Source organism: Molossus molossus, unplaced genomic scaffold, assembly GCF_014108415.1.
Source record: "Molossus molossus isolate mMolMol1 unplaced genomic scaffold, mMolMol1.p scaffold_m16_p_2, whole genome shotgun sequence".
Lineage (NCBI taxonomy): Eukaryota > Metazoa > Chordata > Mammalia > Chiroptera > Molossidae > Molossus > Molossus molossus.
The window spans coordinates 63,425,458-63,444,812 of NW_023425355.1; the positions used below are offsets into that span (position 1 = coordinate 63,425,458).

Consider the following 19,355-nt stretch of genomic DNA (forward strand, 5'->3'; position numbering starts at 1 on the left):
GTTCGATTCCCAATCAGGGCACATGCCCAGGTTGTGGACCAAATCCCCAGTGGGGAGCATGCAGGAGGCAGCCAATCAATATTCTCTCTCATCGATGTATGTCTCTCTTTCCTTCTCCCTTCCTTTCTCTCTAAAATCAATAAAATAAATAAATAAAAATGGGCAAGTATATTGTAATAACTATGTATGATGTCAGGTGGGTACTGGAAATATCAGGGGGAAGACTTTTTTTTTTATCCTCACCCGAGGACATTTTTGTATTTATCTTCAGACAGAGCAGGAGGGAGAGAGGGAGGAAGAGAGAGAAAAAAAACATTGATGTGAGAGAGACACATTGAGTGGTTGCCATCCACACGACCCCAAATGGGGCCCGGGACAAACTGCAACCGAGGTACGTGCCCTTAGTGGGAACCGAATCTGGGACTCTCTGGTCTGCGAGCTGACACTCTAACCACTGAACCAAACCAGCTAGGGCAGGGGGGACACTTTGTAAAGTATATAATTGTCTAACCATTTTGCTGTACACTTGAAATTAATACAAATAATATTGAATGTAAACTATAATTGAAAAAATTTTAGAAAAACGGCAAGTGATCTGAATAGGCATTTCTTTAAAGAAGATATAAATGGCCAATTAGCACATTAAATATGCTCAACATCACTAGTCATCAAGGAAATGTAAATCAAAACTCCAATGAGATATCACATCAGATCAAATAAAATTGCTATAATAAAAAAGGCAGATAATAAGTGTTGCTAAGTATATGGAGAAATTGCAACTCTCATATATTGCTAGTGAGAATGTACAATGCTGCAGTAGCTTTGGAAAACAGTGTGGCAATTCCTCAAAATGTTAAACTTAAGAGTTATCATATAACCCAGCAATTCTTCTCCTAGCAATTCCATCCCAAAGAAAGAAAACACTATATTTACATAAGAACTTGTATGTGAATTTTCATAGAAGCATTATTCATATAGCCAAATCCTGGAAACAACCCAAATGCTCATCAGTTGATTAATGGATACATAAAAATATGGTATATCCCTACAATAGAATAATATTCAGCCATAAAAAAAATGAAGTACTGGTACATAAGTACTGGTACATAAGTACTAATATAGCCATAAGAAGGAATTAAATATTGATACAAGCTACAATATGGATGAATCTCAGAAACATTATGCTAAGTGAAATAAATCAGTCATAAAAATCACTTATTGTATCATTCCATTTATATGAAATGTCCACAACAGGAAAATCCACAGGGACAGAAAGATTAAAATTTGCCTGGAGTTGGTGGAGGGGAAATAGGAAGTGGCTGTCGATGGGTATGGGGTTTCTTTTGGGAGTTATGAAAATGTTCTAAAATGGATTGTAGTGATGTTTGTACAACTCTTTGAATGAGCTAAATAATACTGAATTGTATACTTTAAATAGGTTAATAGGTTAATATGAATTATATCTCAATAAAGCTGTTTCAAAAACACTGCAATACAAAAAATTAAAAATTATTACTTTGAAAATGGCAAGAGTAAAATACAGTTAAACCTCCCATTTATTCTAAATGGTCATACCAATTAAATGAAATTTACCTCAGTATTTACTTATTGTTATAATATTACAGTTTTATATGGATAATATTTATATTTTAACATGGATATTAATGGATAATTAGGAGTTAGTGCTCATTATATGAATATCAAAAGATCATATTCCATGGCTATTTTATGCTCTATTTAACTAAATAGCCTTCACAAATTTAGAGGTCAAAATCTAATCTCAAAAGCCTGAAATAATAACTCCGGAAAGGCCTATATTACTTTTTATAACTATAAAACAGATCTCCAGTAAATGTGACCTGCTGTCTCTGAGAGCTCACTGGGCAAAATTTATGGTTCCAAAGGTTACTCTGGTCAGCCTCAGAGGGCACAGGCTGCCCTCACCCAGGGCCCAGCGCAGCAGCTGGAGGTTACATCAATTCATCATACATCATGGAGTGTTTCATAATATTCAGAATTCCTTTAAGGGACCTAATATAAAAATTATCATTTAGTATTAGAGAAGAAAATGTCCGATTATACCCACTGGTTAATACTGAAAAACCCAGTTGCCTATTTACATTCTTTAAACATCTGACTATACTACTCCCATGTATTTTAGGAGCAGCCAGTGAAGAAGTCATATGTAATACATGTGGTTTGGTATCAGATAAAGAACACTGAACTAGGAGTCAAAAGACCCAAGGTTAATCTTAGAACTACCTCTTCCTAGCTATGTGACCTTGAGTAAGTAACTTATGTCTCTAAGCCTCCTCATTATAATACTGTATGGGAATAATGCCTGCTTTGTCTACTTCATTAAACTGCTACACAGATTAAATAACAGAATGTATGAAAAAGCACACTGAAAGCTTAATTCTAAAGTACTATAAAACATTTAGTACCAATCATTATGATTACTATTATAATGCAATATACTAATTATTACTACTAATAAGGGAAGATATAAGACATTAGTATTCTGCATGTCTAATCTTAGCATGGAATGGATTGCAGAAAATACTAGATAGCTTCTCTCACTCTATAACTTTAGAGCATTGCTTTACATTATTTTAGTTAATTCAAATAGTAGACATATTTGCATTCAAAGGTAAGTACTCAAAGCCAAATACAAATATTTGGGAATTTTTCACTTTGGATTATGTATCCTTCCACTGGAACATAGCCAAGAGCTGTCTTTACATAAAGAAATCAGAGAAAACGTACATAAGGCAAAAAGGGAAAAGGAAATTTGCAGTCAGATGTGTTTGTGCTCTTAAAATAGCAATGGTATTCAGAAGCAGAACTTGCTTCTCTGAGAATAGACTCAGTAATACCAACTTCAACAAACTATGGCATTCAAGGCACTATGACAAATGCCAGAGACACAAAGATAAATTAAACATGATTCCTGATCTTGTAGTCCAGCAGCTGAAGCAGACATATGCTGCCACGTGGAAGAGCTCAGAAACAGCCTATAGAATATTGAAACAACCCATTGATTCAAACTATAGTTAATCTACTTGCACTCATTACAAAGGAATATATTCCAATATAGCACATGCCAATCAACTCAGAAAATAATGGAAAACGTTTTTTTTTTTCCCCAAATGGAAGATAAAACCTAAAATTAAAATCTTAATGACAATCAGAAGTCAATTTTAAATATTATATTCAGTAGTAAAACCAGGCAGGAGTTTATATCTATTATCACACAAAATGTTAAAATATAACATATTTAAAACTCACTTTTGAACCAGGAGGCAAACCTTCTAGCTCTTTAGGCTTTATAAATGTCCGATGTTGGGTCTTGTGATCCAGTTTCTCTTTGCAGGTCAAAAATTGTAGTCTGCATTTTGTACAACGATGAATTCCTTTTTTCTGGTTATAAATAATATTAGAAATAGTAATTTCTACTACCACAAATTCTGGTACCTGAAATTATTCTTAATTCTATTAGCTAAATAATTTAAAAATCAGTATTTTACCATATTCCATCATAAATTACACCAAAATGTCATTTCATTTTTAATTTAATTTAATTAACTTTTTAAATTCCCTCACCCGAGGATATTTTTCCATTTATCTTCAGATAGAATGGGAAGGGAGAAGAGAGAAAGAGAGACTGATGTGAGAGAGACACATTGATTGGTTGCCTCCCACCTGACCCTGACCAGGGCTGGGGACCAAACCAAAACTGAGGTACATGCCCTTGGCTGGAATCGAACCTGTGACTCTTTTGTCCACAGCCATGCTCTAAATGCTGAGCCAAACTGGCCAGGGCTCATTTTATTTTTTAAAAACACTTCTTTCATTAGTATTTAGGTTTCAAAAGTATTTGTGACATATATGAATTTGTCAATGTAGACAGTATTCTTATACACCAATGATGAACTCACAGAAAGACTAAAGAAAAATCCCATTTACCATCACGGCAAAAAAATTAAGATACCTAGAAATAAACTTAACCAAAGAAGTAAAGGATCTCTTCACAGAAAACTATAGGTCATTGAAAAAAGAAATAGAGGAAGATATACAATAGTGGAAGCATATACCTTGTTCATGGATTGGAAGAATTAATATAATTAAAATGTTCATACTACCCAAAGCAATCTATAGATTCAAGGCAATCCCCATCAAAATACCAATGACATAGTTCACAGAACTAGATCAAATGCTTCAAAAGTTTATATAGAACCAAAAAAGACCCCAAATAGTCACAGCAATCTTGAAAAAGAAGAACAAAGTAGGAGGGATCACAATACCTAATATCAGGTTATACTACAAAGCGTCTGTGATCAAAACAGCCTGGTACTGGCACAAGAACAGGCATATAGACCAGTGGAACAGAATAGAGAACCCAGAAATGGACCCAAGGCAATATGCTCAATTAATATTTGACAGAGGTGGCAAGAGAATACAGTGGAGTCAAGACAGCCTCTTCAATAGATGGTGTTGGAACCCCCAGCAGCAGAGGCTTGGGAGCGGACATCCATCCCCAGGCAGCAGCAGCACAGATTGGTAGCAAAGACCCATCCCCAACAGCATCAGCAGATGCTGATCAGGAGCGGCGCCCAGCCCAAGCAGCAGCAAGACCTGGGCAACCGAGATCTGCCCCTGGTCAAGTGCAGCAGCAGATTTGGAGTGGAGCCTCTACCCAGGCAGCAGCAAAGTCCCAGGAGCAGAGCATCCTCAGCCCTCAACAGCAGCAGAGGACTGGGAGCTGACAATTGCCGCCAGCAGCTACTAATCAGGAGCCAGCTTACCTCAGCAGGACATCAGTAGGACCCACGCACCCCAGCAACACACCAACTGAACCCACACACTTCGACAGCATACCAACAGGACTCACGCTCCCCAACAGGGTATCAGTGGTACCTATGTATCCCAGGAGTGCACCAGGAGGACCCACATACTCCGGCAGGGCACCAGTGGGACACATGCACCCCAAGCAGCAGCAGCACAGATCAGCAGCTGAGACCAATCCCTAGTGGCATCAGCAGAGGCTGATCAGGAGTGGTGCCCCAGCCCAAGCAGCAGCAAGACATGGGCAGCTGAGACCTGCATGACAGACCAATACCTGCTGCAGCTGTCAATCCTACAGGCTCACAGCAGGCAAGAGGAGCCATACACCAAAACAGTCTGGGAGGCACAGCAGCCTTATTTGATACACACCAATCTGCTACACATTCCAACATCCCTTACTGGCATAGAACTACCAGACAGCTAAAATGGTGAGACAAAAAAACAACACCCAAATGAAAGAAAAGGAAGAATCACTAGAAAAGGAACTACGGAAATGGAAGAAAACAATTTGTCAGATAAAGATTTCAAAGCAACAATTTTAAGGATGTTCAAACAATTTAGTGAGAACTACAAGCAACTTAATAAGAATTATGAAGAACTCAGTGGGAACTACATCAGCTTAAAAAAAGAGGCAGAAGCTATGAATAAAAATCAATAGGAAAGAAAGAATGACATAGCTGTTATGAAAAATAACTTAGAAGGATTCGAGAGTAGATTAGAAGAAGCTGAAGACCAAATCAGCGACTTAAAAGACCAGGCAGATGAAAACACCCAAATAGAGCAGCAAATGGGGAAAAATTTAAAAAGCAGCATGAGAGTTTAAGGAGGCTTTGGGACAATACAAAATGTAACAACACTCGCACCATAGGGGAACCAGAAGGAGAAGAATCAGAGAAAGGAATAGAGAACCTGTTTGAAGAAATAATAACAGAAAACTTCCCTAAATTGGTGAAGGAAATAGTCACACAAGTCCAGGAAACACAGAGTCCCAAGCAAGATGAACCCCAAAAGACCCACAGTTAGACACATCATAAATAAAATGGGAAACATTAAAGACAAAGAATCTTAAAGGAAGCAAAAGAGACAGAAAATTACCTACAAGGGAGCTCTCATCAGACTGTCAGCTGATTGCTCAATAGAAACACTGAAGGCCAGAAGAAAATGGCATGAAGTATACAAAATAATGAAAGGCAAGGGTCTGAATCCAAGACTACTCTATCCAGCAATGCTATCATTCAAAATTGAAGGAGAAATAAAGAGCTTCACAGACAAAAAATTAAAAAAAAAGCTAAAGGAATTTACCACCCCCAAACCAACACTGCAAGAAGTGCTCAAGGGACTGTTGTAAGAAGAAGAAACAGAGACAGAGTGGGAGAGGAAAACATAGGCATAAAATAAAAATGGCAACTAATAAGTATCAATCAATAATAACCTTAAATGCAAATGGCTTAAATGCTCAATCAGAAGACATAGGGTAGCTGACTGGATAAGAAAACACGACCCGCATATATGCTGTCTACAAGAGACCCACCTCACAACTAAAGACTCACACAGGATGAAAGTGAAGGGATGGAAAATTTTCCAAGCATATTGAAATGAAAGAAAGCTGGTGTAGCAACACTCATATCTGATAAGATAGACTTCAAAATGAGGGCCATAATAAGAGACAGAGAAGGTCACTACATAATATTAAAGGGATCAATCCAATAAGAGGATATAACCCTGGTAAAAATATGTGCACCAAATACAGGAACACCAAAATATATTTAAAAATTTCTGGAGGACTTCAAGGAAGAGATCAATAGCAATACAATCATAGTGGGTGACTTTAACATCCAACTGACACCACTGGATAGATCTTACAGACAAAAAATTAACAAGGACATAGAGTCCTTACAAGACGAACTAGATCAGTTGGACTGCACTGACATTTATGGAACATTTAACCCCACAGCAGCAGAATATACATTCTTTTCAAGTGCACACAGGACATTCTCAAAGATAGACCACAGGTTAGGACACAAAGTAAGTCTCTACAAATTCAAGGATATTGAAATCATATCAATCATCTTCTCAGATTACAATGGCATGAAACTAGAAGTCAAATACAACAAAAACACACAGACACATTGAAATACTTGGAGGCTAAATAGTATATTATTAAGCAACGAATGGGTTACCAAAGAGATCAAGGGAGAAATAAAAAACTGCCTGGAAACCAATGAAAATAAACACACAACAATACAAAATCTATGGGATGCAGCAAAAACAGTCCTGAGAGGGAAGTTCATAGCACTATAGGCCTACCTCAAGAAACAAGAAAAATTCCAAATTGACTTTCTAACCCTACTACTCAAAGAACTAGAAAGTATACAAAAAGAAAAACCCAGAGCAAGTAGAAGGAAACAAATAGTAAAGGTCAGAAAAGAAATAAACGACATAGAAACAAACAAACAAACAAAAACAATTCAAAAGATCAATGAAACAAAGAGCTGATTCTTTGAAAAGGTAAACAAGATTGATCAATTCTTAGCCAGACTCACCAAGAAACAAAAAGAGAAGATCCAAATAAACATAATCAGGAACAAAAGAGAAGTAACAACTGACAACAGAAATACAAAGGATCACTAAAACATACTACGAACAATTATATGGCAACAAATTGGACAAATTTCTAGAAACACACAGTCTCCCAAAACTGAACCATAAAGAGATAGAAAACTTGAATAGTACAATAACAACTAAGGAAACTGAAGATGTAATCAAGAAACTCCCAGCAAACAAAAGCCCAGGCCCGGATGGCTTCATGGGGGAGTTTTACCAAACATTCAAAGAAGATCTAATACCCATTCTCCTCAAACTATTCCAAAATATCCAAGAAGACGGAAAACTTCCAAACTCATTTTATGAGTCCACCATAACCCCAATTCCAAAATTGGATAAAGACACAACGAAAGAAAACTACAAACTACAAACCAATATCCCTGATGAACACAGATGCCAAAATCCTGAACAAAATATCAGCAAATCACATCCAGCGATACATCAAAAATTTATTCATCATGACCTAGTAGGATTCATCCCAGGGATGCAAGGATGGTACAATATTCACAAATCAATAAATGTGATGCACCACATAAACAAAATAAAAGATAAAAACCATATGATCATATCAACAGATGCCAAAAAAGCATTCAACAAAATCCAGCACCCATTTCTGATAAAAACACTCAGCAATGTGGGTATAGAGGGATTATATCTGGACACAATCAAGGCCATATATGAAAAACCTACAGCCAACATCATACTCAATGGGTAAAAACTAAAAGCATTTCCCTTAAGAACAGGAACAAGACAGGGATGCCCACTTTTGCCACTCTTATTTAACATAGTACTGGAAGTCTTAGCCACAGCAATTAGACATGAAGAAAAAGTAAAAGGGATCCAAATTGGGAAGGAGGAAGTGAAACTGTCGTATTTGCAGATGACATGATACTGTACATAGAACACCCTAAAGACTCAATCAAAAATCTACGAGATTTAATAAATGGATTTGGCAAAGTAGAAGGATACAAAATTAACATCAAGAAATCGACAGCATTCTTTTTATTTTAATTTATTTTTTATCCTCACCCGAGGACATTTTTCCATTTTTTGTTCAGATAGAGTGGGAGGGAGAGAGAGGAAGAGAGAGAGAGAGAGAGAGAGAGAGAGAGAGAGAGAGAGAGAGAGAGAGAAAGAAAGAGAAAGAGAAACATCGATGTGAAAGGGACATATTGAGTGGTTGCCACCCGCACAACCAACCAGGGCTGGGGACAAACTGCAATCGAGGTATGTGCCCTTAGCGGGAACCGAACCTGGGTCTCTCTGGACTGCAGACCCATGCTCTAACCGCTGAGCAAAACCGGTCAGGGCTCGACAGCATTCTTATACACCAACAATGAACTCACAGAAAGAAAAACTAAAAAAAAAAATCCCATTTACGATCGTGGCAAAAAAATTAAGATACCTAGAAATAAACTTAACCAAAGAAGTAAAGGATCTCTTCACAGAAAACTACAGGTCATTAAAAAAAGAAATAGAGAAAGATATAAAAAAGTGGAAGCATATACCTTGTTCATGGATTGGAAGAATTAACATAATTAAAATGTCCATACTACCCAAAAGAATCTATAGATTCAAGGCAATCCCCATCAAAATAAGAATGACATAGTTCACAGAACTGGAGCAAATACTCCAAAAGTTTATATGGAACAAAAAAAGACCCAAATAGTCACAGCAATCTTGAAAAAGAAGAACAAAGTAGAAGGGATCACAATACCGGATATCAGGTTATACTGCAAAGCCACTGTAATCAAAACAGCCTGGTACTGGCACAAGAACACACATATAGATCAATGAAACAGAACAAAGAACCCAGAAATTGACCTAAGACAATACGCTCAATTAATATTTGACAAAGGTGGCAAAAGCCTACAGTGGAGTCATGACAGCCTCTTCAATAAATGGTGTTGGGAAAATTGGACAGCTACATGCAAAAAAAATGAAGCTAGACCACCAAATTACACCATATACAAGAATAAACTCAAAATGGATAAAAGACTTTAATGTGACTTGTGCATCCATAAAAATTCTAGAAGAAAATTTAGCCAACAAAATTTCAGACATCATATGCAGCAGAATTTTCACTGAAACAATGCCTAAGGCAAGGAAAACAAAGGAAAAATGAACACATGGGACTACATCAAACTACAATGCTTCTGCACAGCAAAAGAAACAACCATCAAAATGGAAAGGGAAACCACTATATGGGAGAACATAATTGCCAATGATATATCAGCTAAGGGGTTAATCCAAAATCTATAGAGTACTCATACAACTCAACAAAAGGAAGACGAAGAACCCAATTAAAAAATGGGCAGAGTGCCTACGAAGACACCTCTCTGAACAGGACATACTAATGGCCAGTGACAATGAAAAAATGCTCGAAGTCACTAATCATCAGAGAGATGCAAGTTAAAACAACAATGAGGTATCACCTCATACCTGTCAGAATGGCTGCTATCAGCAAAACATCAAACAACAAGTGCTGGTGAGGGTGTGGAGAATAGGGAACTCTAGTACACTGCTGGAAGGAATGCAGACGGTGCATCCACTGGGAAACCAATATGGTGTTTCCTGAAAAAATTAAAAATTGATCTGCCATTTAACCCAGTGATCTCAATTCTAGGAATATACCCTAAGAAGCCTGAAACACCAATCAGAAAGAATATATGTACCCCCATGTTCGTAGCAGCACTATTTACAATAGCTAAGATCTGGAAACAGCCCAAATGTCCATCAGTAGACGAATGGATAAAAAAGCAGTGGTACATATACACAATGGAGTACTATGCAACTGTAAGAAAGAAAGATCTCTTATCCTTTGAGATGACATGGAGGAACCTGGAGAGTATTATTCTAGGTGAAAAAAGCCAATCAGAGAAAGACAAATATCACGTGATCTCACTTATTTGTGGAACATAATGAACAAAACAAACTGATGAACAAAATAGACCCAGATACATAGAAATAGGGTACAGAGGTACTGGGGGAGGGAAGAGATAAACCACAGAACTTATATGCATGTATGTGTAACCAGGGAAATAGACAACAATAATGGGGATGGGGTGGGTGGGGGGATCGGGAGGAGGGTGTCAATGGAGGAAAATGAGAGACATCTGTAATACAAATAAATTAATAAAAAAAATTTTTAAAAGTATTTGTTACTATATAGATAACCAACATGAAAATTATGTCAATTAGGCCCCAACAGGACAAGTTCTATGCCTTTTGTAGGGTGAAAGTTTTTATTTAAATTTAAAGTAGAAACTTTTCAAACACATAATATAAAAATGAGCTATACTATATTTTTATCCTTGAAAACAGCACATTTTAAAAAAGTTATTGTTATTTCCATTTGTTTTACAAGCAGATAAAATACACTGAAGTTTCTAAACACTAGATAAATTTAACCAGACTCTCCCCGAAAAAGTCATGTCATAGAAATGGTTGTGCAAAGCAGTGCTGTTCAATAGGACATTCTAGATTGAAGATAATGTCCCACAGGTGCACTGTACAATATGGTGTGCATTAGTGACTTCAGGTGTATTGAGCATTTGAAATGTGGCAAATCCAACACAGGAATTGAATGAACCCCCTGTTTCCCTTCTAAAACCCAGTCCTGTTATTATTTTACCAATGGGAAATAGGACCCAAGAGATATCTAAGTCATTTGCTAATAGCTAGTATTCTTTCTAGTATATGGTATCTCCTATCAGTTGCAATCTTTATGTATATGCTCTCATTATTTAAAATTATATTTTTATTTCTACGGAAATTTAAAACAAATACAAAAACAAAAGAATGGCTTAAAATTTTAAAAAATATGTTTATATTGATTTTATTTTTTAGAGAGAGGGGAAGGGAGAGAGAGAGAGAGAGAGAGAGAGAGAGAGAGAGAGAAATCGATCAGCTGCCTCCTGCTGGGGATGGAGCCAGAAACCCAGGCATGTGCCTTGAACAACCCGGGCATGTGCCCTGACTGGGCACAGAACAATGTTTTCTCTAATACTGTATTTCTTTAGGCCCATCACTATTTCCATTTAACACTGAGGTAATGTATATGAAAGTACCTAGTAGTTTCTGGTGCACAACAGGCTTTTTATAAAAGTTCTTAACAAATTTCAAAGCAATATAGGAATATAATGTGTTTATATTACTATTTTTGTTTCATTTTAAGACTATTTTAGAATTATGGCGCATCGGATTATATCATAGGTACAGGCAATGTAAACAGATTCACCTAAATGTGTGCTCAAGAGAGGGAAAGAGCGAAAATAAAACTCAGTCAAAAAACAGGTAGTAAGATAAAGGCAAGACAGACAGTGCCCCAGAATGTAGTTCTCAGAAATCCTTTTTCTTTACCTGTACCTAAACCTATCCTCATTCAGTTTCATGATTTAAAATAGCATCCACCCAACTGCCTACTCAACATCATTACTTCATATTTAATAGGCATTTTAAACCAACATGGACAAAATTGAACCTAGATTTCCCCTTATCCACTCTGCATCCCCCCTCCCCAAATCTGTTCCTTTTCTAGTCTTTCCAATATTTCAGTTTATGGGAACGACATGCTTATTGCTACTTGGGACAAAATAAGTTGGTCAGTCTTAACTCTTCTCTCACACCCCACATTCAACCCATTAATAAAACCTGTCAGCTATGCTTTCAAAAACAATCTTTCCACTTTTCATCCCCGCCAACCAATGCTATCATATCAGTCCAAGCTGCTCACCTGAACTCTTGCAATAGCCTCCTACCTTCTCCTTGTTTCCATTTTTTCCTTCCTTCAGTCTACTCTCTCCATAGTTGCCAGACTAGTCTCTCACATGTTTAATCCCTCCAATGGCTTCCCATAATACTCCAAAACCCTGACTCTGGCTTACAATATCCTACACCATCTGCCCTGCATTCTATTCTTACACTTCATTTCCTACTATTCTTCCTCTCACTTGTTAACAGTGCTACAGCAATACTAACCTCCTTGCTGCTCCTTGAACATTTAGATATATATTCACTTCACTGCCTGGGGCATTTTCTCACAGATATCCACATGGCTTTCTTCCTTATTTCTTTTGGAGAGGCTTTCTTTGACCACCCCATATAAAAAACAGAAACTACTCCTTCACCAACTAAGCCCTTGCACTCCCTATGTTGCTATATTTTCTTCCCATGGTACTTAACACCAACTGTCATACATATATTTTCAGATATCACCCCCCACACACACATACACACTTTCTCCACCATAATGCAAATTCTAGGAGGCACAACTTTGTTTTATTCACTTCTGTAAAACAATCCCTGGCATATATTAGGCACTCAATACAGGGTTTGGCAAAAGTAGGTTTACAGTTGTGAATATGTGAAACACAGTTTATCCCTGTATTATTATTTATTATTGTATTATTTTCTTTCTTTTTTATTTATTTATTTTTTTATCCTCACCCGAGGACATTTTTCCATTTTTTGTACAGATAGAGTGGGAGGGAGAGAGAGGAAGAGAGAGAGAGAGAGAAACATCGACATGAAAGGGACACATCGAGTGGCTGCCACCCACACGACCAACCAGAGCCGGGGACAAACTGCAACCGAAGTACATGCCCTTAGCGGGAACCGAACCCGGGTCTCTCCAGACCGCAGGCCGATGCTCTAACCGCTGAGCCAAACTGGCCAGGGTGTATTTTCTTTCTTTTTTAAATCCTCACCTGAGGATATGTCTTTATTGATTTAGAGAGAGAAGAAGGGAGAGAGAGAGAAACATCAATGTGAGAGAAACATCAGCTGTCTTTTGTAGGCACCTGGGGATTGAACCTGCAACCTAGGTATGTGCCCTGACTGGGAATCAAATCTGCAATCTTTTGGTGTACGGAATGACACTCTAAACAACAGGGCCACCAGGCCAGAGATTATTGTATTGTTTTTTTATGAACAACTGTAAACCTACTTTTGCCCCACCCCGTATTTGTTAAATAAATAGTGAGGCAGACAACAGACTGACAGAGAATGCACATGAGAAGCAGGCACAATTTAACTAGTTCAAAATGTCTGCCATCCCATTCACTGATCATTTGCAGAGAGCCCTGAGATGGGATAAATTAATCTATTCCTTTAGTTGGACTCAAATCTGCATATCTCTTTTATGCAAGCATAAATGTGCTAAGGATGATGATAATAAAGTACATTTTAAAATAGCATGATAAGTTCAACCAAAAACAATAGTGGTCTATCTGTTCCAAGGATAGAGCGAAATTATCTGTTAAATTCTCTGAGAAGCATACTATATTGTTTGGGTGATTTGAAGGATTTTCAAGGCTAATTCTGACTATCTGTAAATCTGCCTTTAGACTTAATATCAGTGACAAATATGACTCTGAGGTAAAAGCTTGGGCTCTAAGACATATTTAGGTTCTGCCATTTATTAGAGAATGTGACATTGGGTAACTTACTTACTCTATAAAGCTTTGTTTCTTCATCTATAAAATGAAAATGACCACGTACCTACTTTGTAGAGTGGTGGTGAGGATTAAACAAGATAATAACAAGTAGAAGCACTCATAACTGTCATATGGCAAATGATTAGTATATGTTAATCATTTATTATTATAAAAATCTAATTTAACACATCTGAAATCCTTTACGCTTTCTTAAAAGTTGCACAAGCCATTTGTTAGCTCTATAATCACTCAAAACAATATATTCTTGTTTCAAAATTTATTTTTATTTTTCAATCCTCATCCGAGGACATTTTTCCATTTATCTTCAGATAGAGTGGGAGTGAGAGAAAGAGAAACACTGACGTGAGAGGGACACATCCACTGGTTGCCTCCCACACAATGCCGACAACAGCCAGGGTCAAACTGCAACTGAGGTACGTGTCCTTGATTGGAATCGAATCTGTGACTCATTAGAATGTCTGTGTGCTGACGTTCTAACCACTGAGCCAAATCGGCCAAGGCACATAATATATTCTTTTAAGGAAAAAGTTATAACCAAGGTCTTCAAAAAGAATAAAATTGGCTACAGATTCAATAATTTTTATTGTCTAAAACTGCACTAACATCATCTCAATTACAAGATTATAATCCCATGTTTTTTTTAATCCTCACCCAAGGACAATTTTCTATTTTTTGTTCAGATAGAGTGGGAAGGAGAGAGAAACATCGATGTGAAAGGGATACATCGAGTGGTTGCCACCCACATGACCCAACCAAAGCCGGGGATAAACTGCAACCGAGGTACGTGCCCCTAGCGGGAACCAAACCCAGGTCTCTGGACCGCAGACCCACACTCCAACCACTGAGCCAAACCGGCCAGGGCTCTGCTATGGTTTTTGAGTAGTTTGTGAACAATTATACAAATTGCAAATACTAGCCCTGGCCGGTTTGACTAAGCGGTTGGAGCGTCAGCCTGCAGACCAGAGAGTCCCGGGTTCGGTTCCTGCTAGGGGCACGTACCAAAAAACAAACAAACAAACAAACAAAAAACAAATTGCAAATACTTTGAAGGATGCCTGGTGATCTTTTGTATTAATAGAGTCTTTACTCTATTGACTGCTGACTGCCTATCTCTTAGGTACTTGAAACTTATAAGAAAAATGGGTACCCCAGTTGTGTCAGTAGTCCCCAAGACTACTCCCAGGTTTGATGATCTAGTAGGAGAAATGATAAGACTTAGAAGTTGTGATACTCGCTGCTCTGATTTATCACAGTGAAAGTATATAGAGCAGGGTTAATAAAGGAAAGAAAAGTCTGAAGGATACTGGTTCCAGTTTCCAAGTGCCTTTTCCCAGTGGAGTTACATAGGACACACTTAATCAGTTCCCTAACAACATGAATAAAGTGTTTATCTCTTTGCTTTTGCCAGGGGAACTCTCTTAAGTCTAAGAGCCCTGATTTTTTTTTTATAGGGATCAGTCACTAAACCTTCAGACTCCCAGAAGAAAAGCATCATTCACCATAATCATATTTTTTGCACAAATGATCTAGAAAAGCTGGTACAACATGGTTCAAGGTTCCAGGCATGTAAAACACTCTTCAGTTAATAACAAAGGTTCAGTTCCCAGGAGTTAGCCAAGGCCAGTTATGCAAGCAGACCCTTCTGAAAAATGTGCATGATTTGAGCAACTCATACCTGCTGGGTTAACTCTTTCCTATATACATAGCATGTTAAGAAACACGACTCAGTATGAAGAGTGACCACAGATCATGTAAACCACTTAAAAGACACAGTCCTCATAGCAGGCCCATCCTTCTCTTTCTTACCATTCTAAGCATACATTATTCCTTCCACATCTACTCCTCACCCTGGAGCTTAGTAAAGCATGGGAGAAAGAATTATGTTAAAAGGTTCCTAATGAAATAGTCAAGAGCTTTATATCTCCTACATCCTTTCAAAATCAAAGGTCAAAAGATGAAATATAGAGCACCAAGACCAGTAGTTCCCAAATCCTATTCCTCAAGAAATGTTAATAGGTATTTAGCAAATAAAGGGTGCAATGGTCAAATAAGTTTTGGGAACAATATATACAATATCCCTTGCTTGGAGAGTTATGATTTTTTTTAGTATATTAAAAGCTCCGGAAGTCTTATTTAAAAAAAATAAACAAAAATCTATTGATTTAATTTTGCAAATCTAGCCATTTACTGAATTTCTTTTTTCCAGGAATAATTTTAGAGCAGAACATCTATTAATATCTGATAGAACACTGGCGGAGAAACTCTAGAACAGGAAGAATTTGCCAGAGGTTCTTAAGGGTAAGGTGGCATACCAGGATAAAAAAATAAGCAAGTTGGTATTAACCCAGTTATAACATAAGTGATCCTAAATGTATTTGGATATGCTACTTTTAAGATGTTTTTCCAGTTAACAACTACAAGTTGATTTCATGATTATCTAATGACTGGCACTAAAAGCAGTGTTAGCAGTGGTGCTGAATAAATTGGCCATACCGATGCAATCGATAGTAAGAAAATGTAATGAGCTGATCAGTGAGGAGACAAAACTTGATTATATAATCAGATTCAGGGAATTCACTGACTTCTTCTGATTTTGGCAAAGGTACCATTGCTCTTTCAAACACTTAATAGGTTTACATCAAAGGGGGCCGAATACATAGTGATGGAAGATGGTTTGACTGTGGGTGGTGGACACAATGCAATATTCAGATCATGTATCATAGAAATGTACACTTGAAACCTATATGATCTTATTAACCAATATCACCCCAATAAATTTGGTAAAAAAAAGTTTTCAGCCCAAATAAAGAATGGTCTAATTGTGCCAGGAAAAGAATAAGCAAGCATAAAATGAGAACTCAAAAGAAAGATGAAAGCACTAATATAGTTATCTGAGAAATCACATAGCAGAACGAGCAAGTCATCCAGGAAACAAATTATAACCTAAATATAATTCTCTGGCATAGTTCACACATCTAGAAATAAGTCTCATTGCCATTTCCTTTGTCACTGACTGCTACAAAAGATCGTCCCAGGTTACTGATGAAAACTACATGTCTTCTCATAATAATAAAAGGCTAGAAATTGGAAATGAAGTTTGAAGAGAAAAAGGAAAAAGAAGATTGAGTCCTCAATCATATCTTCCTCAGTTCATACTTATCCTTTTCCCAGCTCCTTGATTAACTACCTCAAAATCATTCCCATTCTCAACACTCTTAGACCCCTGAAATATCCAACCTAAATATTCCACTCATATTCCCTCTTATTCTCTACTCTAGGGTTTCTATTTCCACCTATGTTTCAGAATTTTAGCTTTTCATGAGCCTCATCATCACCAGGAAGCACACAAGTAAAAGAAGTGGAAGTTTCACAAGTAATTCAGCAAAATTATAACTTGTCATTTGGAACAACTATGCTTTCCTTCTACAACAAATCTAACCAACTATCTAAGTTTCATATATATACCTTTCACTAAGACAAAATAAACAAACAAGAACTGCTAAATCTTACCTGATGTTTCATGTAATGATTCATGTAGGGGGTTGCCATTCTACTAACTTTGAGGCAAAATGGACATAGCAAGTTCTTTGTGTTTTCATGGGATGTTCTAAAATGAGTTTCTACATCAGAAAATGTTGATGATCTAAACTGGCAAACCTAGAAATACAAAGAAGGTTTGGTTTAACTTGAAAATTTATAACTGATATACAATTACATTAAAGTAGCAATGATGCATCATTTGTTCAAAGGAACATTATGTACTCCTAATTCAGCTTTGCTGCCTATACAATCAAGAATCCCAACCCTGGCTGGTTTGGCTTAGCGGTTAGAGTGTTGGCCCATGAACCAAAGAGTCACAGGTTCAATTCCGGTTAAGGGCACATACCTCAGTTATGGTTCGTCCCCAACCATGGTTGGGGTTGTATGAGGAGCAACCGGTTGATGTGTCCCTCTCACATCGATGTTTCTCTCTCTCTCCCTCCCACTCTATCTGAAGATAATTGAAAAATATCCTTGAGTGAGGATTAAAAAAAAAAAAGAATCCCATCACTAGAAATAATGATAATTGTTGAAATAGAAAAGTTATCATTCAACGTTTAAGGATATATTCCTAAATATAACTAGATTCCCTTCTTTTCAGATCTACTACCCCCTCTTCTTGACTTAAATTTTCAGACACTGACACCTCTTGTCCTATAAAGTTTTTCCTGCTATATAAAATGGAGTGTTTATTTGTGGAATATAATGAACATAACAGTCTGAAGAACAGGGTAGTCCCAGAGACGTGGAAGTGGGGTACAGGCTGACAATCCCCAGAAGAAGGGGTGGGGGGGAGAGATAAACCATAGAACTTATATGCATGTATGCATGACTGATGGACATAGACAACAGAGTTGGGGACAGGGTGGGGAGGGAGGGGGTGGAGGGTGTCAAAGGGGAAAAATAAGAAACATCTGTAACAAAAATAAATAAATTAATTAATTTAAAAAAAAAGAAAAGAAATTGGGCAAATAGAAAATTTAAAAAAATGTTACTGAGAAAATAAAATAAATAAAATGGAGTGTTCTCCTCTTTGGATTTTAAATAGCACCCAGGATATGACAGAGGCAATTTATCTTTGTTTACTATCTTATTGAGAACCACTTTAAATTCTGGAAAAATAGCATCCATAAAGCATTTAGTTGAGTTCCACATAACTAACAGCATTTACTGTTTCTTTGGAATGTCTGTATTTTTCCCTACTTTGTAAGAACGTCCATATGTTTGTCTTTTTCCTGAAGGGTATTTTGCTTTTCTAGTACAGGGGTCAGCAAACTATGATTCATAGGCCAAATCCAATCCACCACCCACACATACGTGAGTTAAACCAAGGGAATTTCCATGATTGAAGAAGATCTTCAATTTTAGTAACTTGTTTTATTTAAATGGTTAAAAAATATTATTTTGTGGCACATGATAATTAAACGAACACCTAAGTACACAATAAAATGTGCGCGTACCTGGCAAATATATGGCATTTCACCGGGTTTATGAGTGTCCTTCATATGTTGCAAAAGAGCATGTTCTGTTTCAAACGATAATTCACAGATTTTACAAATAGCTGAAATTGAAAAAAAACACATATTACACCATTTTAAGGATCTACATAAATAAAAGGTTCATCTTGTACATCTATAACAACAGTAACAACAAATAATAATAGTAATAGTGATGGTGGCTCCACCAGTTCCATAGTTGTTATCTCTGTTAATGCTGTTCTGAAGACTTTACTTATATTAGCATAGTTAATAATTCCCATTCCATTGCTATTTTTATTCCCATTTTTCAGATGTGGAACCTGAGGCACAGAAAGATTAAGTAACTTGCTTGAGATCTCTCAGTTGTATTAAGAAGCAAAGCTGGCCCTGGCCAGTTTGGCTCAGCGGTTAGAGCATCGGTCTGCAGTCC

At 37.1% G+C, this 19,355-nt stretch overlaps 1 protein-coding gene across 3 annotated transcripts in view; it reads right to left on the reverse strand.

Moving 5' to 3' along the window:
- ZNF280C (zinc finger protein 280C) overlaps positions 1–19,355 on the reverse strand; it is an 88,165-nt gene that overhangs the window by 9,914 nt on the left and 58,896 nt on the right. For all 3 annotated transcript variants that reach the window (XM_036271543.1, XM_036271541.1, XM_036271540.1), the window contains exons 13-15: positions 18,908–19,008; positions 17,418–17,564; positions 3,289–3,420 (exon numbers count right to left, since the gene is read on the reverse strand). In XM_036271543.1, the coding sequence (XP_036127436.1) occupies positions 3,289–3,420; positions 17,418–17,564; positions 18,908–19,008 (380 nt within the window). The remainder of the gene's footprint in view (positions 1–3,288; positions 3,421–17,417; positions 17,565–18,907; positions 19,009–19,355) is intronic.